Source organism: Lissotriton helveticus, chromosome 12 (genome assembly GCF_964261635.1).
Source record: "Lissotriton helveticus chromosome 12, aLisHel1.1, whole genome shotgun sequence".
Lineage (NCBI taxonomy): Eukaryota > Metazoa > Chordata > Amphibia > Caudata > Salamandridae > Lissotriton > Lissotriton helveticus.
Genome location: NC_136073.1, coordinates 729,110,780 through 729,136,275, shown reverse-complemented (window position 1 = coordinate 729,136,275; position 25,496 = coordinate 729,110,780). Strand labels below are relative to the sequence as shown.

Here is a 25,496-nt window from a genome sequence, read left to right as displayed (position 1 = left end):
ATTTGCCTATGGTTTTTAGCTCAAGGGAAGCCCTTTTAAAAACCTATTTTTATAAAATATGATATTAAGGATGGGGGCAAGCAATGAAATTATTGGTTGAAATGAGATTTCTCCATGTGACGTGGGACATGGGACGATTTTTATTGTCTGTGGATGCCTTACTAAGGGATTTTTGTTCAACTGTATGAAGTTTTTAGATTATCTGCTATGATGTTTTTAGGTGAGGTTGTTTTTGTAGGGTGGATGAATTTGTTTTCATTGTACATATCCTGTATTTTGTTTTTTATTTGTTTACTGTGTTTTTAAGAATGCCTGTTTAAAAGGCTTAGGTCAAAATAAACATATGTTTGACTGACTAACTGACACTTCCGGGGTCACTATCCTCCACCAGGTTCTAATCATAGGGCAGCAAGATATGGATCCTCTGAATTCATAACAAGATTGACATGCTGACATTGATACCGACAGACAGTGATCTAAGCCCCCAGAGAAGATGTCATTAGACCCTGATTTTTCTTCAGAGGCTAAATAACATGCCAAGGATGTCATGATGTGAAGAAGTGGCGAGGACCTGCGATGAAAGTAATCTATTGCGGGCAGGACACACCTTAGAGTTGCATTTCTGACTAGCCACAACACTATGATAATCCAGTTTAATCCCAGAGTAGTTATGACCCGAGGCACTCAGTTGTTTGATATTCTAGTACAATGGCTTCATTGAGGTTTAGTCTTTCTTTATAAACTAGGGCTCCCGGTTTTAAGGTATTTATTTTTTGTCATTTCCGTCTGTATTTATCCATATTTATTTTTTGTCAACTTTATCTGTATTCATCCATATTTAGTGTGGGTTTTGTGAAAAAAGTAAAGCTGAAACTGGTATAGTTCCACATTTATTTAACCAATAAAAATGCAGCCCTGCTTCAATGCCTGCCAGGTGTCAGTGATACGAATACCCGCAGAAGATAAATCAATGCACTTATGTGTAAATATGCACACTTCAGTATAAGCCTTGTGCATATCTACTACTGTTTAATCCTCTTTACTCAAATTATTTTCTTTTTTAACCCTCTTACCTTTCAATCCACACAGTTATTGGCCTGGCAGTCATGGGGACAGTTGTACGCTTCTTATGTTTTGGAAATTTTGACCTTATTCACCATGCTGGATTGATTGGATTTATGTGACTACTATTGGAACTAATCATTAATCATATGATGAAATATAATGAACTCTGATTCATTGATTGAAGCAAAATACGAAGAATAAATACGAGCATTGCTTGAACTTGTTCTCCCGGTTGTATGCTAATTTACATACGCGTTAATTCGCACAAAGAGTGCTCATAGTTAGCCCTTCCTCATAGGAAGGCTTCTCGTTTCAAAGTATATTTGGAATCATTCAAAAAGCACCCAATTTCAGTTTTTATCCACATTTAAAAATAAATACTGACAAGAAAATAAATGGTTTTCTGTCTGTATTTTTCTGTAAAAATCAGTAAAAACGGAAAACAGGGAGCCTTATTTATAACCCTCCTCATTGCAATCCATTGATTTGCCGGCACCTCTTTCAATAGATTCCCAGTGACTGGGACCTATGTCTGTTGCAAACATTTTATTTGCCAGCCTTTGTTATTGTTCAGCCCTCCAACTAGTATGCATCAGCTGCTGCGTACGCAGGTCCACAGACTTGCGACACATGCAGCAGCCTGCACAGTTCGGGGCGATCCTCAATGGTGGTGGGGAGTATATGGATTTCTTGGGTTTTAGTTACTAGACTGGATGTGAGCCTTTTAAATGATCTATTCTGGAAAACTCTAGTGGGACCAGCCCTGCTATTGATTCCATAGAGAAGTTTATGAAGTCATGTTGCCTTCACTGAGGGTCACAACTCTAACACACAAACTACTTTCTTTTTATGAGTAATTTTTAAAAGGCTAAAAGGTTTAGGCCACAATTGCTTTCTCGAAATGCTCTTTGATTTTGTTTTTAAATACATGATGGTAATTCTCTTGAATTTCCTTTAGATTATATGAAGGTGTTGGCATAAGGCTGAGATTGCTCATAGTTTAAAGGAATAATAGTTAAATGTGGCACATTAGAACAGGAGCCTGGGGAAAACAAGTACATCAGCAATACATGCTGTATACACAAAGCAACTCTGGGGTATGTCTGTACACTGCTCAGTCTGTATGCTGCTGCATGCTGGTGTTTTGGGTTACACCATCAGCATGTTTCCAGCTCAGTTCTCTCATGCCAGATTCAACCCTTGGTTTGCTATTCTCTTCTTAGGCCCTCATTATTCTCTAGCCAGCAATCCAGAATTGAGTTTGGATCTGAGGACTTCATTTTGTGTCCAGTGTGTATCACCATTCAGGTGCAAACGTCCATTTGTTTCCAAAGTGGGATCACTTGGTTTGCTGTAACATCACAATTTTTATCTGCGAAAAATGTGTTGTTAAAATGTGGTGGAATTTGTTTCTGGAAAAATGCAGCTTGTTACAATTTTTGCTGCTTGGCACGGGGAATACATACAGTATTACCATGCCTTAACCCGTTCTGAGGTGTGGAACTTGGAATGATACTGTAATATAACATTCACTACATACTGCATGCAGGGCCGGACTGAGAGCTGAAAGCAGCCCTGGCAACTTTTCTTAGACCAGCCCCCTCACTGCATAGTCAGTCTCAGGCTGCTCCATTCGGCTGCATTGATGCTTATATTTTCATTGCACTACACTGCTTGAATTACTGTGACCCGTCCAAGCCTTTAGTAAGAGTGGCCCGATAAATGAAAATCGGCCCTCTAAGGTGAAAATTTCCCCCTTGGCCCCCAGCTCACTGGGTAAACGACTGATGCCCAGTATGGCCAGCCAGGCCCTGTCCAGGCCCGGACTGGCCGTTGCGGGCACCGGGCAATCCCCCGGTGCGCCGCAAGGGTGGGGGCCGTTTTTGGGCCCTGGGGGGCGTTTTTGCAGCATAGCTGCAAAATCGGTCCTGTAACAAAAACGTCCGAAAACCGGCCCCGGCAAAGAGCTCGGTCGCACCCCCAGGGGGCTGGCCGAGCACTTTGCCAGGGCCGGTTTTCGTTCTCAGTCCGGCCCTGGCCCTGTCTGTACTTTGTTTCTTCAATATTTATCAGGTGCGGTTTTACCTGACCAAGCAATGGAGTACTTCTAATGAAATCCCAACTTGTGATTATTTTGAGCGTGCAGTTACCAGACATTGTGGTTTTTACCTGCGCTAATTTGAATGGAAAAGATCGCAACATTCAGAGTTTTGGCTGCCAGATTAGGGGGTTACAAACAGTATTTCTGCCTTATCCAGTGGCGGCTGACACAAACAAGAAGTGGTGAGGCGGGTGGAGGGGGCTTGGGAGGGGGAGTGCGGGGGCGTTTAATAATTTTATTAAAAAAAAGACTTATCTGAAGCTGCCGGCCGCCTTGCTCCTCACGCCTCCGTGTTCCTCTTCTTCCTGTCCCAGCAGACACTGGGATAGCATCAGAGGCTCCTTGTGCAATCCGCGCACTGCTCTCATGCTAAGAGAGCAGCGCAGGGTTTTGCCTGAGCGGGCTGGTTTAACACTCGCTCAGGTACAGGGAGTCTGTGCTGTTTCGCCAACTCGCCTGTGCAATAGAGTTGGGTTGGAGAAATCTAACTGTGCATGTACACTTAGAAGTGCACTTCACTCCTCCCTGCCATGGCCTGGCCCGCCCCTCCCTACACACGCTGGCTCAGCCAGTGGGTGAAAAATAAAGCGATAAAAAAAATACTGTTTTATTTTTCAGCTGCTGGCTCTGAGCCAGTGGGGCGACGCACCTCCGCCATTGCGAAGGAGCCGGTCCTGGCCTTGTCCTCCATTTCCAGGAGCAGAACTCCGAATGGAAGGTAACAGCTCATCGAGTAAATACTGTCCTCTTTTATGGCTATTAACTGTGGTGAGGTAGTACTGCAAGAACTAGCAAGGCAGTTATAAAAAGGGCCTTGGATCAGAATTACATTGTGTGACATATAAACACACGTGGTCGTATTTACCGATTGAGACAGTGTCAAGTAAATCAAGATAAACTTGGGCAGGGAAGAACAAAACATTCTGGGGCAGATTTACAAGCCCCTTGCATCTCTTTTACCCCGCCGTTGCGTCACTTTTGTGACGCAGCGGCGGTGCAAAAGAGGCGCCATGGTGCGGGGTATTTACAAAGTGATGCATCTGGGAGATGCGTCACGTTGTAAAGCCCTGCGCCAGAAGTAGGTGTTCCGGCGCAGTGGGGTGGGGGCGTTCCGGCACAGGAACGCCTCCTAAAAGTGGCTGAGTGAAATTTACAAGATTTCACTCAGTCACTTTTGAGCCCTTGCTGCGTCAAAACCCTGCGCCTGCTTGAAGCAGGCATAAGGATTGACGCAGCATTGCAAAGATAGGGCCCCCCAGAGCATTGCTGGAGTTGCGTAGCGCTTGCGACGCAACTCCAGCAATGCGCACCTTTATGACACAGATGCGTTACGAATCTGTGCCGTTTTTGCCCCATGGTGCACCGCATTATAAATGCAGCGCATCCATAGTGGAGGAGCCGTGGCGCACAATATCTGGTGCATCCCTGCTGATATGCAGGTATGCGGCAGGTATTGTAAATCTGCCCCTCTGAGTTTTACATCAAAGAATTGCGAGAAACACCATATATTAAGACATTATCCTCTGACTTATGGTGTGGAGTTAAGAATGTGGTGGGAATACTGCACTGAGTGATTGCTACAACTTAATGGTATCAGTATTTACCAAGTGTGGTATTACCTTCCAGAATAATGGGGCAACAGACTGAGTGCCTTAACCGCAGTTAAAATCTGTTTCTTCATTATTTTGCCTTGTTCCATTATAGCCCTAAGCGACTAAAAGGCCTGTTTACGAGTCGGTTTGTTTATTCCGACCCATGCATAAATCCCTGTTTATGCACTAGTGGGAATTACGAGTTGGAAAGTATTTAATGTTTCCTATAATTATCAGGTGAGTTAAATAACCCAACCATCTTTAAATTTCAGCAGGTTAAACCTGCGGTAATTTAACTTGGGAAAGCATGCATATTTACTGTATTATGCGGAATTCGATGCGTTAAATGCAAAAATCCACATATTAATCCCAACAAGCTCATAATACATTCGATTTATTGCACCCGATAAATAACATACCCCGCGTTATCGTTATTTATCAGGTGCGATAAGTAGCACCTATACTCATAATCTGGACCTAACTATAGTCAGAGTTCTCGGCTTGCCTCATGTTTTGTTCTCAAGTGTTTTTGCTCCACTGACTTCAACCCCTAAGCCCTCTTACTTATACAGTCATCTTGGCTACTTTTGAGGGAGACGTCCTGCCCTGGTTGTACCAGCTTCACTCTGCACATTTACTCACACTTAAAGTTAAGTCATAGCTGTTGAATTTGAGTCCGAGTAAATCCATGTATTCATGAAGGCAAGAAATTACTTTTTCTGATTTGGTGACTCGGGAACCTGGTTTTGTCCATGTAAAACTTGCTGCCTGCGGATTGTCCATATCATCCACTGTGCCCTCCATGCCTGGCCTTAGCAGACCATTGCATAATATGTACCCTGAGTCCAATAAATATACCAGCTTCTAGGAGTGTTCTGGATACCTAAGAATGGCCATTTTTGTTGATGGAGAAGCTTAAAGGGCCATATTATCAAGAAAGGGCGATACATTATCGCCGCTTTTATCGGCAGGAAACTGCTTTTAAAAATGACAGGAGCTGTTTACTAAGGGTTGGGTGGGTGCGGGTTACATCCAACGATGAAAGCCTGCAGGCGCAGCGCAAAATTGCACAGTGCCACACATGAACTTCACAACCTGTAGTTGACCTACACGTGCAATTCAGTGTAGCATTTTCACAATGTTTTCAACAAAAAAGAAAACTGTGTCTGATTTGGAAACTGTGCCTTCAGAGCTTCATTAAAGCCTCTCCCCTAACCCAAGAACATCCAATCTACTCCCTTTTATGATGTTCCTGCGAAATGAAACACTCCTCCAATGTTTGCTATGCATGGAGAATTACATGTTGGTGCTGAGGTTCCCATTGGTATTTTCTTTTTTTTTAGTGAGAAGGGTCTGGCAGCTCCCACAATAAGGCTTTTCAAGAACCAAGATAAACAAAACAAGCAAAGCCAAAGGGCTGGTAGCCAAAGTCATTCTTATTGGCTTTGCCAATGCTTTATTCGAATGCAGGGAGAGCAGAGACCTTCCTTCTATGGGCTCAATTCCACGTTGACAGGTTCAATGGCACAGAAATACTGGGGTTGGAATTACCGTTTCTGGGTGGTATTCATGCTTCATACAATTACAAGTTTTCAGTTGGGGGCTGGGCCCTAACATGCGGGTCCAAGAATTACACGATTTGGTCCCACTTCCGGGCCATTTCGCAGTATTAATTTGTCCTGCTTTCAGCAGAAGGGATTATTATAGATCACCATTTAAGAACAAAGCCTGCACTCCCACCGAGACCTGGGACAACGCGAGCTGAGATTCCAGTAACTGGCTCACACCTAACGCGTTTCGGATGATTTTGTGGCTGCCCGCGGTCCATGCAGGGGACCCCCATAAGAGGGCGGCTGCCTTAGTGCCACATGATGGCATACGGCGACAGTATAGTGTTTTTAGGACCCCCTCTGGGTCAGGCTCGCCCTGCCTCATTTACCGCCGCGCCAGTTGGCGGGGAGCCAGGAATAAGTACCACTCCCGCCCACCTGGCCCTCTCTTTGTGGCCAGCCTTCATGCCGTTATCCCCATGAAGTCCTCGTGGTGGACCCTGGAGGAGCGACGGCGCCACGCTAGTCCTACAGGCGGTTGTAAACCTGAGCAATCGGGAGCTGCCTGGAACGCTCCACCCCCCTCAAGGGGCGTGAGTTGAAGGGTGGACTGGCGGTCCACAGGTGGAAGGGGTAAACCCTCCCCCAAAGTTGGTAAGCACCGATTGGTCAGTGTCACGGTGCAATTTGGCTCTTCAGGTGGGCAGACAACAGAGGGGCCTGCCCTTGGATCACCCGTAAGTTGGCCCACCATGTTGGCACATTTCAGTATGCAAATAAACCTGCACAATTTTCTCCAGGAAAAAGGTGTCTTGTGTGTTTATTTCAGAAGGAGATTGCTGTAGGTGTTTGGGGAGTGTGTTACCGATTCTGGCACTAACATCCTTGATCACAGACTGCCTTTGAAACATGTAACAAGTCTTACATGCCGTGAGGCCAGCACCGCTGTCAAGAGTGGGCGGGTCCATGTGTTCTTTCATCTGTAGCAACTACAACGGAATGCCGATGGGGCTTTATTCATGGTAAAATATATTATGACGAGCTTGCAGCCCACTTGGGCAGTGGATTTGTTTTATTGATTTGAAATTGTGGCACCCACATAGGTTAAAGATTAATTTCCAAAGGGAAACACCAGGAACTAGGCGGGCATAGCCATGCATTCCGGAACGCTGCAAGCGTAACCACGCTTGCCTGAACAACGCATCTGCCTTAACCACGCATATGCGTGGTTAAGTCTCATATCGCTCTAGTGTTTCGGATGGGCTGGGAAGCTTCTGAACAGGAAGCTCTGGATGCAGAAAGGTAAGTGAGGCTGGGGACGGGTTTGGGGGGAGTATTTTTTTTAGGGAAAGGTTGCTTTTAGGGATTGGGGGTCAGGCTACCTTTGGAAAGGGGGCAGATTTTTAGGGTTCGGGCAGGGGAGGGGGTCAGGATAGTTTTAAGGGATGGGTTTTGGGGTGCAATTTTTGGGAGTTGTGGTGGTTTTAAGGTGGGGCAATCGGGGTAGTTTTTTAATTGGGGGCAGGATTTTAGGCATCAGGGCAGTGAAAGGGATTGGGATCGTTTTGGTAAGGGGGCGGTTTTTGGGCTCAGGGTGGGAGGACCGGGGTACTTTTTAGTGACAGTGCAGGGGCGGGGTACAGGGTAGTATATGGTAAGAGGCATATGGTTTTAGGCCTTAGGGCAGGAGATGGGGAAGGGGTAGTTTTAAGGGCAGGTTTAGGCCTCAGGGCGGAGGGAGCAAGGTAGGGGCTTTGAATGTTAGGGCTTAGGGCGAGAGGCGGGTAGTATATGGTAAGAGGCATGGTTTTAGGCCTCAGGGCAGGGAGAGGGGAAGGGGCAGTTTTAAGGGCAGGGCCAGGCAGGTTTAGGCCTCAGGGCGAGGGAGGGGGTAGTGTGAGTGCAGGCTTTGTTCTTTGGACACACTTTGGATCTATTTCAACGGCGGTCCATGCCGTAAAGCCAGAACCGCTGTCAAGAGTGGGTGGGTCCATGTGTCCTTTCATCTGTAGCGAATACGACGGAATGCTGAGGGGGCTTTGATCTTGGTAAAATACATATTGACGAGCTTGCAGTCCACTAGGGCAATGGAAAAATTTTATTGATTTGAAAGTGATGTCATGTGACACACAGTGGCACTGTGTGTGTTGGCAGGGCTATATCTACTATGATTTGTAAAGGCGCTTGCCTGCGTTACCAGAAAGCTGTCCATCAATTTGTTTACCATTACAAAATCTTGCAGATGCAGCTAAAAATTGCACCCATGCAAACCTTACTAGATCTAGACCTGCAAATCACTCTAGTACTATTATTTTCCCTCTGTTCCCAACCCAAAAATCTGTGCCTGATCAAAAATTGAGTCTTCAAAAAAACATTGTCTCCTACTCGAGAACATCCAATCTGCTCCCTTTTATGATACCACAGGAAAATAGAACACTTCTGAATCTCTGCTACAGGTAAAATAATTACATGTTGGGGCAAGGTTTCCCAGAGACAGTCCCACACTATGCTTTATGAAGTGCATTTCAACAGTAATATTATTGTTCTTTAAGTCTGTTGTTAGCCAAGATCATTTCATTTGAGTATAATTATATCTAATCTACTTACTCATAGGGACTTTCAGCAAGCACTCTTCATCCATTAGTCTGTGGTTGTGCCATTCAGATTTTGCTTCCACCCTAGCCATTGGCCAACCTCACTGTGAGTGGCAGCTTTCTGCTCTTTCACAAGATTCACACATAAAGTAGTTCCGCTGCGTGCCAGGGACTTCTATGGCAATGTGTGCTTGTTGTGACAAAAATATTTTTGATTTTAGCCATGTTTTTAGTTCTCGGCTAGCGAAAGGCTGCGCTTGCGCAGTCTCGCTCCGAGACTTTATGTCTTAGAGAGTGGGGCTTGAACCCGCCCCTCTTCTCCATTGGCTGGCTTCCTAAACGGAGGCCAGCCATTGGACGAGAGGGGCGTCTGTCCGTTCAAGCCCCGTCTTTTTGGGATTGAGGGGTGTGCTTTTTCGTTTCATTCTGTTTTCTTTCTCTCCTCTTCCCATTGGCTGGAATTTTACATTCCAGCCAATGGGAAGAGGAGAGAAGAAAAACAACACCCCTGAATCCCGTAAATGATGCTGCCTTTCTCCGAGATATTTCTGCATCACCTCGGTGAAAGATGGTGGTGTCCTCTGTTCCCTGGTTGTTTTGGTTCCCGTACTTCCATTCTCCTGCCTCCCGTTTCCTTTCCCGCGCCGCCCCCTATAGGGAAGCAGATGGATGGTGCCGCGCCGCCTGATGCCCAATTAATTTTTAAAGGTGCTGGCTCGTGAGGCAGGGTGGGGGCGCGGCAGGAAGATTGTAAGGTATGGGGGTGGTGGGCTCCGAGCAGGCAGCGGCATCGGTCTGAAATAAACACGTTATCCCTGCAATTTTTTTCGGCTGTGTTCTCGCCGCGTTCGCTCTTGCCAATATTTTTTCACACTTGGCTGCGCTCCCGCTCTTTGGCGCGGGCTCTCTCTCCGCTCCCCCTGTCTGCCTCGCGCACACCTTTCCCAGGTCATGTCGCAGCTGCTCCGGTGGAAATAATAAGATAGAAACCACGAGGTTATTGGCGTAGAAATAGCACAGAGCCCCAGGCAGCCCGGAGAGAAGGACACAGAGATCATTTGGCTACAATTTTAATGGGAACTTTTGCTGAGGTAGAAGTTTTTTTTAATGTACATTCTCAATCTCCACCCCTTCTCAGCTCCCCCGGCCCTTCGCCCCGCCCCTTACCCCACACCATGAATGAATCTACAGTGAGTGATTTAAATGACTGATAAAGAGTCCCGGGAAACAGGAAACCTTCTTGGAAAGGCACGATTAGTGTGAGTGCTTCTATAAGCAGGCGGCGGCAGGGGTCTGAAATAAACACGTTATCCCTGCAATTTCTTTTGGCTGTGTTCTCGCCGCGTTCGCTCTTGCCAATATTTTTTCAGACTTGGCTGCGCACCCGCTCTTTGGCGCGCGCTCTCTCTCCGCTCCCACTGTCTGCCTCGCGCACACGTCTCCCAGGTCATGTCGCAGCCGCTCCGGTGGAAATAATAAGATAGAAACCACGAGGTTATTGGCCTAGAAATAGCACGGAGCCCCAGGCAGCCCGGAGAAAAGGACACAGAGATCATTTGGCTACAAGTTTAATGGGAACTTGTGCTGAGGTCGATTTTTTTTATGTACATTTACAATCTCCACCCCTTCTCAGCTCCCCCGGCCCTTTGCCCCGCCCCTTACCCCACACCATGAATGACTCTACAGTGAGTGATTTAAATGACTGATAAAGAGTCCCGGGAAACAAGAAACCATCTTGGAAAGGCACGATTAGTGTGAGTGCTTGTATAAAATGATGTAGGAAACTACACTATTGAACCAAAACGAAATACGGATGTAAAGTGGGTAAAAAAATCGCTTTTTATATTGCTATAAATGTATTTTCAATAAGAAAATATCTGACGCGATTACCTATAACAAGGTACCATTTATGTACCTCGGAAATGCATTTTAGAAGAAACGTACATGGGAACCCTAAATCCTTTGCTTTACAAGAGGCTACCTTGCAAGACTTTTGATCTGCCGCCCCATGACGATTGTATAGTTAAGAGAGTGATGAGGACTGGCAAGCCTTTCCCCGTCTCTAGGTCCCTCGGACGACCATCTTAAACCGGCATCTGTCTCTTTATATGTACGCGCTTCGTGGAGAAATAAGAAAACAACACGCAAAGTGACAAAACGTATTTATGAGCTAAAAGAAATCTAAACGCAGCTTATTCATAATACCTGTTGCCAATAGTAAATAAAAAGTAAATAAAAAATTGCGACATAGTAGGTTCTTTTTAGCGCGCTTAGTTTATTTTGAGTATGTTCACTGTACCTACTTTTTTTAATTCGTAAATTTATCAAAATGTAACTATTAAAACATCATTCCTTTTGATCTGCTGCTATATTAAATCCCACATTAATACAACTTCAGAAGTGCCGTGCCACCAACGTTGTCCTTTTTCAGTGCCAATGAAGTTGGTGTGACGTTTAAAGCGCTTTTGTCATCTGTTTTCGGTCTTGCACCTTAAGTTGTTAGTAGGTTTATGGCGATGACGTTATATATAAGGAGCTGCCATTGGAGGCTTCAGGACTGATCAAAAGAGACAATAGCTCTAGGTCGCATTTGACTGCCCTTTGTACAGGCAGTGCACATACCAGTCCTGTGTTGGTAAATTGTTTGGCGAGGGAGGGAACACTAGCCGTGCTTACTTGCAAAGTAATTGGTGAGAGAAGAGATAGGCAAATGCTTCACTTATGACTGTGGTTCGGCCAGTGCTACCGCACGCCTGATTCTGGATATTAAGAGAAAGATAAACCCAGAGGCATGCTCTCTTCTTCCTGTTAATGTCACGCTCTTACTATATGCAGGGCTAGACTGGCTCTTCCAATTTCTAGTGGTGCCAGTGAGCCATTTTATTGTTTCTTCTTTTTTTATATAGCCCTCTTGCTACCTCAGTGCACTTATTTTAAGATACTGTATTACAGATTGCTTAGCAATGCTTCATAGTTTGACTCTGGGAGCCTCCAGTTCTCAGCCTGTTGTCCGACAGGTCAGTGTAACTAATGGGCCTCTAGCCATGAATAGCATTAAACCCTTTTAAATGTGGCCTAGAAACACCGTGAAGTAGCAAGGGTGAAACTGGCCCCAATGCAAATATGAGAGTAGCCTGAAAAATAGCCCTGGTTGTGCTTGCTTTTCTTGCCTCTGTTCCCTGGTTGTGCCCGTTTTTAATTGCCTCTGTTCCCTGGTTGTGATCGTTTTTAATTGCCTCTCTTCCCTTGTTGTGCCCGTTTTTCTTGCCTCTATTCCCTAATTGTGATTGTTTTTCTTGCCTCTGTTCCCTGGTTGTGATAGTTTTTTCTTGCCTCTCTTCCCTGGTTGTGATAGTTTTTCTTGCCTCTGGTCCCTGGGGCGTTACTGGGCAGAGGTGGGCGTGTGGTGAGGGGCAGTGGGTGCCCAGGGCATGGACGCCAGCGTACCGGCTGACCTGTGTCTCTGTGGCTGTGTGTGTGTGTGTGGCTGGCTCTGTGTGTGTGTGTGTGGCTCTGTGTGTGTGTGTGTGGCTCTGTGTGTGTGTGTGTGGCTCTGTGTGTGTGTGTGTGGCTCTGTCTGTGTGTGTGTGGCTCTGTCTGTGTGTGTGTGTGTGCCTCTGTGTGTGTGGCTCTGTGTGTGTGTTTGTGTGGTTCTGTGTGTGTGGCTCTGTGTGTGTGTCTGGCTCTGTCTGTGTGTGTGTGGCTCTGTCTGTGTGTGTATGTGTGGCTCTGCCTGTGTGGGTGGCTCTGTCTGTGTGAGGGTGGCTCTGTGTGTGTGTAGGTGGCTCTGTGTGGGTGGCTCTGTGTGTGTGTGTAGGCGGCTCTATGTGAATGACTCTGTGTGGGTGGCTCTGTGTGGGTGGCTCTGTGTGTGTGTGGGTGGCTTTGTGTGTGTGGCTCTGTGTGTGGGTGCAAATGCAATAGGTCTCACTTTTGCGAGAGATTAAGCTATTGGCAATGTAAATGACAATGCAATTTCTTTATATGTTTTAAAAATAAAAACATAAATAAAAATAATGTCATGAGCAATGCCAATAGCTCTAACTTTAACAATGCCGAGACCATTGCATTGTAAATGCTTGTTTCAGATTGAGACGGGCCTGGCAGCTCCGCCAGTAACAACGTTTTACAAAAAACAAGACAAACAAATGATACCAAATCCACAAGCTTGGCAGCTAAGGTCAAGCCTATTGGTGTGGTTGGCAATGAAGGAGAAAGGGTGGTAGCAACGAAAAGTGGGTAGTAGGGGGGAAAGTAGCACATGGGGGAAAGCAACATTGAAGCGATGGTAGAAGCACGAGCTAGAAAACAACACATAGCACAGAGGAGCGAAGAAGTTTGGTGGGTGGGAAGCGCACAAGAGAGCCCTTGCAGCATGAGTTAGATGTCAGCACTGGGTGAGGGGCAGGTGGGAGCAACGCACCAGAGAGAAAGTTGGAAAACACATGCACACGCATGGAGTGCTTAAGTAAAAAGAAAAGAGTAGTTAGGATAGAAGTCAGCCAGTTAGAGAGATGGTAAAGAGGTTATGCTCCAGGGGAAGGACACACACAATATGGACAAGTTGTGACATGGAAAATTGTTGAAGAAGAAGCAGGCAAATGAGAGTGATAAAGCCAGGCAATGGTACGTACTGGTTGGGTTGTAAGCTCCTGTAAGTTCTTGGTAAGCACACAATAGGTCTTATGCAGTAAGATAGCCTCACCCTGTGCTTGGCTCCATCAGACCTTCTTTAAGAAAAGATGTTTTAAGAATTCCTATTCCCATTGGGCCTGTTAGTCGTGGGGTGGGATGTTCACCTTTTCAATGCAGAGACATGCATGAACCTAGCCTACAGCACCCCAGTCTAGGCAACAGACTCAGTAGCGCCCAGTGTTTGCTACGAGTGGCTACGTGGGCAATAGGAGGGGCGGGCATAGACAGGCGCGCAACACCCATTGAACTCACCGGGCTTCAGCCCCCCCCCCGTCGTGTGTGGCAGCCCGGGAAGAGGCAGAATCCGGGCACACACAGAGCCGCAACCGAACGTTTCACAGGTCTTTAAAAGACCATTTGAATGTTAATTAGGCCTTGCAGTTGTTTCACCCCTTCTAAGAGCCCCTGCAGCTAGTTGCACCTCTGGGCATAGAGGTCGCGAAGAGAGGAGGGCAAAATTAAAAAAGAATCATTTTCTTTTTAAAGTACCTTCAGCCGGCCACGTCGCACATCACGCTACTCTGCTCCTCTTCTTCAGGCACAGGCTCCCAGCCTGCTCTGCGACCAATCCTAAAGCTGCTCTCACAAGAGAGCAGCCTCAGGATTGGCCTGAGTGTCCTTGATTAGCACTCCAGGACAGACTGGGAGCCTGTGTCTGCTCTCTCCAACCCCAGCAATGCAACTGAGGTTGGAGAGAGCTTTCACTTTTGACGGTTTGGCCGGCCTGAGACAACCGTCCAAACTGTCATGCGCAGTGAAGGGAGTGCAATACGACTCCCCTCTGTGCTGTCACCCCCCCCCCCCCAGGCCCTGCCCCCAAGCCTCACAGGTAAGGAGAAATAAAACTACACTCGTTTTATTTTTCCTTTCCTACCATTGGTGGGGGGGCGACGCTCTTCCGCCCTAGCAGAGGAGCCGCCGCTGACTGCTCCTACAGGTTGCAGATGTTGCTCCGCTGCTACTGGGGGAGGCTACATTTCACTTCACCTACGAATATAAAAGATCATTGCAGCTGCCACACCAAAAGAAAATAATGAGGAGCAGCTATGACTTCAAGCTTAGGGAAAAGGGGAGGAAGCAGTGGTTTCATGTAACCATAACCCAGACACCTTTCTGCAATAATTGCACTCAGGGCAGATGTTAAGAGCATTGTACGAAACTATCTTATGGGGCCACCACAAACGACCATAGGAGGATACCAGATTACGACAAATAGCTTCCAAAATGGCCTTGGTGCTTGAGAGAAGGGAGAAGCCAAACGACAAAATATCCATATGCTTGCAGTTAGGACCATTCTTGCACTTGAGACAATTGCATTGCTCTTTTTAGCAATGACTGGAAGCAAAGCTTACTTCTTACACACACATCCTTATGACATCTTTTTGCCCTGATTGCACATGTACCTATTTAAAAAAAATAGATACTTGAAACCACTTGTAGACCGAAGCTGCTCACAGAAGTGTCTGTTTTTCCCTTTATTTTGAAAATCATCAAAATTCGAGAAACCATTAAATTTGCAAAACAACCTTGAGCAATGCATGTTTCAAAGGTGTGCCCACAAGTGCTAAAATGTTCTATAACTAATGTATTCATGTATTTGAACTATTTTTTGGAGCTAACAAGACCAGAGAACTACAGTGCTGTCCTGACATTGATCCTGTGCCTTTTATTTCCAGGGTTCTGCAGTCCTTTCAATATTGATGTAAAGAGGCCCCAAGTTTTCCGTGGACCCCAAGACGCTCAATTTGGCTACAAAGTCCTCCAGCACGAGGCGGAAGGGCAGAAATGGTAAATGAGAGTTATGTTTAGTGGCTTATGAAATGATTGGACCTATTACCTGAGTGTATTTAAAAGGAGCGGCAGCGGTGGGGCAGGTGTTAGGGGGAGTTACAAAAAAATTAAAAATAATTAAAATAAAAGCTCACTTACCTGCCGGTCGCCGCCTCGCCTCCGTCCTCTCCTGTAGTTTCCAGGAAGCACACAGACTCCCGGACTCCCCTAGCCAATCACGATGCTGCTGACACCAGCATGACAGTAGCATCGTGATTGGTCTGAGCGGCCTAACTCCGCGCTCAGACAGGGAATGGGATCCTGTGCTTGTTCTCCATGTGGCCTGTAGAACATGCTAAGTGAGCATGACTGTTTGGCCAGCTCGCGATGGCCGGCCAAACCGTCATGCGCACTTTTAGTGTAGCAACAACTTCTCCTCCCTCTGAGGACAGCCAGGCCCAGCCTCGCTCCAACCTGGCTCTTTCTCCATATAAAAAATAAAATTATAATAACGTAACGGTATTAACGTTGCGTTCTTATCATTTTATTTTTCCTTTGAACTCAGTGGGGCGATGCTCTCAATCAATCAATCAATCAAGGAACTTGTAAAGCACGCTACATACCCGTGAGGGTCTCAAGGCGCTGAGGGGAGGGGGGGGTGCCGCTACTGCTCGAAGAGCCAGGTCTTGAGGAGTCTTCTGAAGGCGAGTAGGTCTTGGGTCTGGCGTATGTGGGTTGGGAGGGTGTTCCAGGTTTTGGCGGCGAGGTAAGAGAAGGATCTGCCGCCGGCGGTCGAGCGTTGGATGCGGGGGACATATGTGAGAGTGAGGCTGGCGGAGCGGAGCTGGCGGGTGGGAGTGTAGAAGCTGAGTCTGCTGTTCAGGTAGGCTGGACCGGCGTTGTGGAGTGCTTTGTGTGCGTGGGTGAGGAGTTTGAAGGTGATCCTCTTGTTGACGGAGAGCCAGTGTAGGTCTCTCAGGTAGGGGGTGATGTGGCTGCGGCGGGGGGTGTTGATGATCAGTCGGGCGGAGGCGTTTTGGATGCGTTGTAGTCGTTGTAGGTGTTTGGCTGGGATACCTGCGTAGAGTGCATTGCCGTAGTCCAGTCTGCTGCTGACGAGGGCCTGTGTCACTGTTCTTCTTGTTTCGGTCGGGATCCATTTGTAGATCCGGCGGAGCAGGCGCAGGGTGTTGTAGCAGGAGGAGGAGACGGCGTTGACTTGTTTGGACATGGAGAGGGAGGAGTCGAGGATGAATCCTAGGTTGCGTGCGTGGTCGGTGCAGTCCCTAGGGCGGTTGGCCACCAGGAGTCGTCCCAGGCTGAGGGGGTAGGTCCCAGGATGAGGACCTCCGTCTTGTCCGAGTTCAGTTTCAGGCGGCTGCTCCTCATCCAGTCGGCGATGGCCTTCATGCCCTCGTGGATGTTGGTTTTGGCGGTGTGGGGGTCCTTGGTGAGGGAGAGAATGAGCTGGGTGTCGTCGGCGTAGGAGATGATGTTGAGGTGGTGGTGGGCCACTTGTGCGAGGGGGGCCATGTAGATGTTGAACAGTGTCGGGCTGAGGGATGAGCCCTGGGGGACGCCGCAGATGTCGGTGGCTTCTGACCGGAAAGACGGGAGGCGGACGCTCTGGGTTCTGCCGGAGAGGAATTTTCTCTCGGATTCCGGCTTCTTGGAGGCGTGTCTTTAGGGTGCGGTGGCAGACCGTGTCGAAAGCGGCTGACAGGTCCAGGAGGATGAGGGCTGATGTTTCGCCGTTGTCCAGTTGGCGTCTGATGTCGTCTGTGGCGGCGATGAGGGCTGTCTCGGTGCTGTGATTACGTCTGAATTCGGATTGGGACGGGTCCAGGATGTTGTTGTCTTCGAGGTGGCGGGTCAGTTGAATGTTGATGATTTTCTCGAAGACCTTTGCCGGGAACGGGAGCAGGGAGATGGGTCGGACATTCTTGAGGTCCTTGGGGTCCGCCTTGGGTTTTTTGAGTAGGGCGTTGATTTCGGCATGCTTCCAGCTTTCCGGAAATGTCGCTTTCTCGAAGGAGATGTTGATCTTCCGTAGTTGGGGTGCGATGGCCGCGTCTGCTTTGGTGAATACGTGGTGTGGGCATGGGTCTGACGGAGATCCTGAGTTGATGGAGTTCATGATCTTGCGTGTCTCGTCGTCGTTGGTGTTGGTTCAGGAGGCCAGGTGGTTGGCGCTGTTGGTGAACGCGGGGAAAGTGGCGTCGTGCATCGTTGGTGCGGTCGTGGAGTTGAAGCTGTCGTGGATGTCAGTGATCTTGCGGTGGAAGAATATGGCCAGTGAGTCGCACAGTTCCTGTGAGGGCAGTATGTCGTTGGCGCTGGCGTCGGGATTGCAGAGTTCTTTCACGATTCGGAAGAGCTCTTTGCTGTCGTGTGCGTTGTTGTCCAGGCGGTTTTTGAAGGAGGATCTCTTGGCTAGTCTGATGAGGTGGTGATGTCTGCGGGTGGCGTCCTTGTGGGCTGCGTGGTTTTCTGGCGTTCGGTTGTGAAGCCATTTTTTCTTCAGCTTACGGCAGGCGCGTTTGGAGGTCAGGAGCTAGTCGATGAACCAGGTGGCTTCTCCTGCTGGCGTGGCTGTTGGATGGTCTCTTGAGTGGGGCGAGGGTGTTGGCGCACTCGTCGATCCATTGTCTGAGGTTGCGGGCTGCGGCGTCAGGGCAGGTGGGGTCGATGGATGGGTTCTGGGCGAGGGTGGTGGTCAGCTGGTCTTCGGTGACTTTGTTCCAGCAGCGGCGGCTGTTGGGTGTGATGGTGCGTGGTTGGTTTTTTTAAGGTAAAATGGATGCAGCGGTGGTCGGTCCAGTGGGCTCGGAGGTGTGGTCGAAGGCGACGTGGGTGCTTGTGAAGAAGACGGCATCCAGCGTGTGGCCTGCGGCGTGGGTGGGTGCGGTGACGAGTTGTCTGAGGCCGAGGTTGGCGAGGTTTTCGATCAGCGTGGCGGAGTTGGCGTTGTTATTCTTCTCGAGGTGGAAATTCAGGTCCCCGAGGAGGATGTGGTCCGTGGAGGCGAGTGCGTGGGTGCTGGCGAGGTCGGCGATGGGGTCGCTGAACTGAGCCCGGGGTCCGGGGGGGTCTGTAGACGAGTGTTCCTCTGAGGGTGGTGTTGGGGTCGGTGTGGATCCGGAAGTGCAGGTGTTCGGCGGTGTTGAGGGTGTCGTCTGCGTGGGTGGTGACATTGAGGATGGACTTGTAGACGATGGCTATTCCTCCCCTGGCTCTATTGGCGCGGTCCCTGTAGCTGCTCTTGTGCGTAAGCGGGAATGACATGTAAGTCTTTTCTTTCAGTTTTTGAGTTTTCTGCATATAATGCTCAGTATTACGTAATATTGCTTTGTTCCAAACAGTATTTATTTGTTATCTAATGTAGATTTGAGTTTTGATTAATCCAAAACTCAGCCTCCAAAAAAGGCGCTCTTATAGAGAAAATACTTACAATGCTTAATGTATATCCAGGGCCACTGGAATTATGCGGCATGGTGGGCCAAACCACGAGGCATCATTGGTAAAATTATGTGGGAAGAAAAGCCAAATGATGTATAGCCAGGAAGAAACTGTGATAGAATTATTTCGTCTGTTATTTCAACATACATTAATATTGCCTGGGCAGAGTTGCACTTCATTAGCACCAGTTTAACACCGGAACACAAGAATCAGCAACTGAAAAGGCCATCGGTTAACATCAGCAAAGAGTCTGCTATTGCTTGATTAAATATGTTAACATTCAGTGCTGTAATTATAATTCGTTAGTATTAATAGTGTTTTGTCTATTATTTGTTAAAAATGTATCTTTTGAAATGTTATGTAAATGTTTTTTTACGATTATTTTATAGTATGTATTTTCATCACTATTTACTGATGATGTGGTCTTTTAAATATTTTTTTCAATATTTTTGACTGTACAAAAAAAGGTATGTAAAGTTGATATTTGTGTCCTCAATATTTTTTGGGTGATATTTTTGTTATCAATGTTTTTGTTGGTGATATTTCATCATACAACCCTAAATAGTAGCAAAGAGCAGTGTTTCAACTCTTCTTTCCATAGCATTTCTGTACCTTGTCGTCCTTTCTCTTGTGACGAAAGACACCGTGTACATCGCGAAACAGAACCTACGAACATTTATGGGCGAAGACTGCAAATGTATTGATCCTTTTTTCAGCAATGCCATGGTAGGGTTAGAGCTGAGCCTTTTCCAGACAAAAAACGATCGTCTATCCTGAAACCCATCCAGACCCACCAGGAACCACAGTAATGTATTGTATTTCGCTATCCGAAGCTTATGATTGTGCATTACGACTGGGGCCCATGCAGTTCTTGAGTTGCTGCACCCGTGCCAACACAAAGCGAGCTGAGGCCAACCCCCAGCTGTCAGGACACCAACTGTCCTCTGTGGAATAAGGGGACGCAGTTGCGCTCTTCTCGGGGTCCTCAATGTCCTGCATACATCAAGTTTGTGGACCCATCCCTCACCTATTGCGATAATTTACGCTACATGAGTTAGGACCGCCCAGTAACTCAGCTTGTGCCGCTAAAAAGAAACCGACAAATTATTCCTTACTCATTGCTATGCACACTGGGTGGGTGGGATATTTTTCCATGTGGTACTGCAAAAAAAGCAGCGCAGGAGTGTGATCCCTCCTAAATACCCAACCTTAGACGGGGCATGACGTCACCACCTGGCTAAGAAGAAGAAACCTCAAGCTGGCCAAGACTAGCCAGATGGCCACTGAAAAAATGCCATTTCCATGTGCAGGGAAGAAACACTAAGAGGCTGTCCCGTCTAATGACGTGGCCATCCACCTTCCTTTCCATTGCAGTGAGGGCTGTCTTCACTGTTGCTGGGCAACCTGGGCAGCATAGGTCCGGAAGGCAAGGAAGTAGGTTACTATTTACTGAAGGCCCTTAAAATGATCGCCACTTACCCTGGGCCGGCCTTGGGTATGGGCGAGCTGGGCCCAGGCGCGTGGCGCCTATATTCCAAGGGGTGCAGCAGGAAGCTGCCTGACTTAATGTTATGCAAACAGCAGCTCCTCGGCCCCACCTGGTCTCAATCGGGGCCTGTTAACGACTTTGTAATCAGCCCTTAATGTACCGCAGCGTAACAGTATCACCCTGTCAACACCCTGCCCTCCCCTCCCCCGTCTTTCTCACACCTCCTACCGTCACACTGAAATGACCCCACCCCCTCAAGAAACACCACATTTTATTTCCGCCCAGGGCGCTGTCCCTCTCAATCTGATTTAGGGCCGGCCAGGCACTTACCTCCAGGCCACTTCTGTCCTGCTGACTGGACAGAGTCAGGGAATAATACACTTGTGATGCTCCAGTGTTCCTTTCCCCCATGCTTCTAGCAAGTGTACTGCCCTGAGCTTTAGCCTCTGCTCCCCAGTCTCCCTCTGCACCCAGTCTCCCTTCACCTTCCCCCTCTTCCACTGCTCCTCCTGCCAGTTCCTTTCTTCTCCCTCTTCTACAACAGCTCAACTCTGCTGAAAAATGGTGAAGTGAAGTTTTTCCTTTAGTTTGGTTTTGTACAGTCATTATATTATACATCTTGACACGTTTCAAGGACTTTAAGCACTTTTTAAGGACTCAAGGGCATATCATTAAGGACCGGCGATAATTATCGCTAAGCGCACTTAGCGCTAGCATAATTATCGACAGGTAACGCGGAATTTTATCGCTGAAATAGCGTGCTCTTAGCATCGCTTATCTCAAAAGCGATAAAATTCCAAGCGCTAACTGCCAAATGTGAGATTATCGCTGGAAACCCAGCGATAAACTCACAAAGTTTGGCGATATCTTGATGATAGGGCGAGGCATACTTAGCCATGATATTCACCTTATATAGGATATCATGGCTGAGTCCGTCTTGAAGCAGGCGTAAGGAAAGTAGCGATAACAGAGGTTATTGCTACTTTGCTTGTCACTCTGCAGGTTAGCGTGCACATTGTTAATTGGAGAAATGTCGCTTAGCGACATTTCTCCAGGTATGTCAGGGCAGGAACGCCCACTTTGCATCTCATTAGAGATGCAAAGCTGGGCGTTCAGAAAACAGGCGCTAATGCAAGGTTTCACACGATAGCGTGACCTTGCTGAATAGGCGATAAAATTATCGCCGCTTTTCGTCCGAAAACGGACGCAAAAGCGGTGATAATTTTTTATCGCCTCGTTGATGATATGCCCCAAAGTACGCAAGTGAAACAATGAAGCTGTGCTAAATGTTTTAGCCTTTTTAAATCCAAAGTAGACACTTAAAAAGTTAGTATTTATGCTAATATTTTTTCCTTTTTCAGTCGCAGTATTTTCAAATGGTTTGAGAGGGCTAAACGCCTGCACTGACATATTTGCTGTTTTATTTTTTTGTCCTTCAAAGAACTTTTTACATAAATTGCTGACAATACTTGTCTACTTGGGCCTAGCCTTTTCTTTTTATCCGGTATCTTCAGCATTTTAATTTGGTTTGGGTTTAAATAATTGCACTTTTTTTTTGTCTAAGAAATACTTTAATATGTTATATATATATATATATTTTTTTTTATTCTTTGCTCTCTTTCAATCTTCTCCTGTGGCTATTTGTCTTGCAGCAGTTAGTGGACGATATAGATAGCACTCTGCTCTAAAATGTTCTGTTTGGAGCTCTAAATTGCGGTCAGACTTAAAGCAGATTCTGACCACATGTTCTATTTCCTCCTGCACTACCCTGTTTTCATATTCAGGGGCAAACCATGCTTATCCAAGTTTTAAATACACTCCAGCAGTGATGCCGTGGTTTAACTGTGTTTCTGACCACGGCCCATAGTCTAGCTAGCTTTGTTTATGTGAGAAGCACAAATATAATGTCAGTTCTTTTTGTAAACCACAATTTAAGGTTATTTTAAAAAAGAGGCACAAAAGGCCCAATTCACACAATTTTTTTACATCGATTCTGAAACTGACGGTCAATTACCTCCCATGTGAGTAGATTTCCAAATGGTAGTCCCTGTAAAACGCTTGTGTACATAGTTGTAATTGTGCATGCAAAAAAAACTTATGTATTTGTTCTTTTGTACTTTTTTTGTTTCTTATGTAGATACACATTTCTTTACATCCCACCATTTTGTGGGTATGTTAAGCGGATTTACACACTTGAAAGGGTTTACTACTGCCCCTCGTGGTGGTAAGTGTCCAACCATTTCCAGGGCGGGAATACAATGGAAACTTGTTTGTGAATACTCCCAAACTTAAAAGTCTGAGTGTTCCCAAACGTTTCGGAGCGTTGCCACTTCCCACTTCTCTGTGGTAATAGAACACGTGTTTACGAGTGAAAATTCAGTTTTTGTATATATCATAACTGGATTAGCACTTCCAGAACAATACATTTCCCAGCTTGCATGCACAACTGAATTTTTAACATCTGGCCCTAAATGAGGAAACAATTAGAGAGGTTTCAAAAAGAGGGATGACTCTTTAAAATAAATATTCCTCTTTTCCACCTTAAATGTTTACCCCAGCGGTGCAGTCAGAAACTCCTAATTAGTTCTGCATTTGTGGAGCGATTGTTATTAGTGTTTATATTTCTTTCCCTGTCATTTATGTTATTTCTAATATAAAATTGTTGTTGGCAAGACCTAAAATGAAAGAGTCCCAATTCAGTGCTTCATACCTGCTAACAAGTCTCACCGGGCCAGAAGTACCTAAGAAGCACTTTTGAACTCCACCACGCCCCCAAGCCCCCTCTCCCCTCCCCCCCGAAAAAAAAGAATAGCTTGCTGAGACTGATGCAGATGTCCTGGGGTGTTTTCACTCCCCTTAATGGATGTCGGCAGTTCAAAGCCTCAGAAAACGAGCTCAAAAACCACTATTTACATTGGTTTTCAGCTCGTTTTCCCTGCCACCCTGTGATATTGGCTCCTTACTGGGAGACCGAGTGATGGGAGCCCATATCGTGTGTCACACGGTGGCATTATGTGAGTTGGCAGGTATAGTGCTTAATTTGTGCCTATGGGTCCGGCTGGTGGGTGCCGGCACTCATTAGGTCGAGCCTGCAGGCAGCGCGCATGTGTTGCTGTGGCTTGGTGACCTCTTGCATCTTAAATGGGGTTTTTAGTCTTCCCATTACTTCCCATTCATCAGCATCATTATCACTTTTCCTAACCGCCTTCTAAATCAACAGCGCATCCCAGACGTCAGTCCCTACGTCACTTCCATTCTTTGTGTGGCGCATGGACGAAGTAGAAATTGATTTCTCATAATTAGTTCCCATTCTCAACTCCCGCTGCGATTGAGGTACTATATCTTCTTTTTTCCAATTTTATTTAAAGTGCAACTTGACCCGACCTGAAGATATTAGAGCATTTAACATGAGTGCAAGTTACATTACACAAGGTCACATTAATTTATTTTGTCATGTGTTTTTGGAGGCAGAGTTCTGGGAGCTTTGTACTTGACAGCAATTATGCAACTCCTTGTGTGTGCATTTGTTTTGTCCTTCATTCTACTCCACTCTGCTCCACTCCACTCTACTCCTCTCACTCCACTCTAATCTACTCCACTCTAATCTACTCCAATCCACTCTAATCCAAACCACTCTGATCCACTCCAAACGACTCTAATCCAAACCAATCCACTGTAATCCACTTGAAACCACTCCACTCTAATCCACTCTAATCCAAACCAATCCACTCTAAACAAATCCACTTCACTCTAAACAACTCTACTCCACTCCACTCTAATCCACTCCACTCCATGCTATGCCTACTCCACTCCACTCCAATCTCTTCCACTCTAATCCACTCCATTTTAATCCACTCCACTCTAATCCACTCAACTCAAATCCACTCATCCACTGTACTCTAATTCACTCAACTCATCCACTGCACTCTAATCCAATCCACTCTAATCTAATGCTCTCCACTCCGCTCTAATCCGTTCCACCCTGCCCCACTCCACTTTTCTCCACTCTGACACAGCATTACATGACACTCTACTGTATGACACTCTACTCCACTATACAACACTCCACAACACTCTAGGAGCTTTGTACTTTACAGCAATTGTGCAAGTAAAACTCATTGGGTGCCCATTTGTTTTGTCCTTCTCTCCACTTTACTCTATTTCACTCTGCTCTAATCCACTCTTCTCTAATTCTTTCTGATCCAATCCACTATTATCCATTCCACTCTAATTCTAATCCACTCCACTCTAATTCACTCTAATGCAATATACACGAATCCACACCACCCCACTTTAATCCACTCCACAAATACACTTTCCTCTAATCCAATACACTCTAATCTAATCAACTGATCTCTAATCGAATCCACTCCACCCCAATTCATTGTGTGCTACTCCACCCTGTGCCACCACATTACATATTACTCCACTGATAACACGCTACATCATTCTAGGCCACTCTACTCCACTCTATGCCACTCTTCTCCCCTAAACCCCACTCTACAACACTCTCCTCTACGTCACTCTACATTATGCCATGCCACTCTACTCCACTCTATGACACTCCACTCCACTCTATGACAGCAACCACCGTGGTGTACAACATGGCTAAAACACATTGCAGAAGGCAATAACTCTCACACGTGCGCGATCTATTGGCTTTACCAATGCTTGTTTTTTGAAGCTGAGATTTCATTATTCATAACCAAATTTTGAGCAAGAGAGAGAAAGGAGAAAGAAAAGGATGACCAAAAGAGGAATACAGAACGAAAAATCAGGTCCTTGCCAATCTATTCAAATCTAATCCATGGAATGTTAATGCATTTATTTAGCGCGTACTAGCCTTGAAGAGGCGTTGAAGCACTAAGTATGTTCTCTGTAGTGGTCTCCCCACTCTTTAAAGGTTTTTTTTCTTCGTTTATTGTTGTAAATGTGTTTCTTTTACAGTAAAGGAAGATGGTGAGCGACTGAGGGAATAAGTCGTGAACAGCAGATAGTAAACAGACTGTTGGCGTCAGGCCCCCGCCCGCAGGAACTATAGGGCTTGATTTACAAATATGATTTGTGGTCGCAAAGACTGTATTATCTAAAATTAACACACTTAACCTCTTCCAAAATGCAGGTCACAATAGACATAAGTCACAATGTGAGTCAGAAATGACTCGCAAAGAGCAATTTGCG

General features: G+C 46.5%; 1 protein-coding gene across 1 annotated transcript in view; it reads left to right on the top strand.

The window, feature by feature from the left end:
* ITGA10 (integrin subunit alpha 10) overlaps nucleotides 1-25,496 on the top strand; it is a 456,216-nt gene that overhangs the window by 72,973 nt on the left and 357,747 nt on the right. Inside the window, exon 2 of the mRNA XM_078670796.1 lies at nucleotides 15,274-15,385. Coding sequence (XP_078526922.1) covers nucleotides 15,274-15,385 — 112 coding nt within the window. The remainder of the gene's footprint in view (nucleotides 1-15,273; nucleotides 15,386-25,496) is intronic.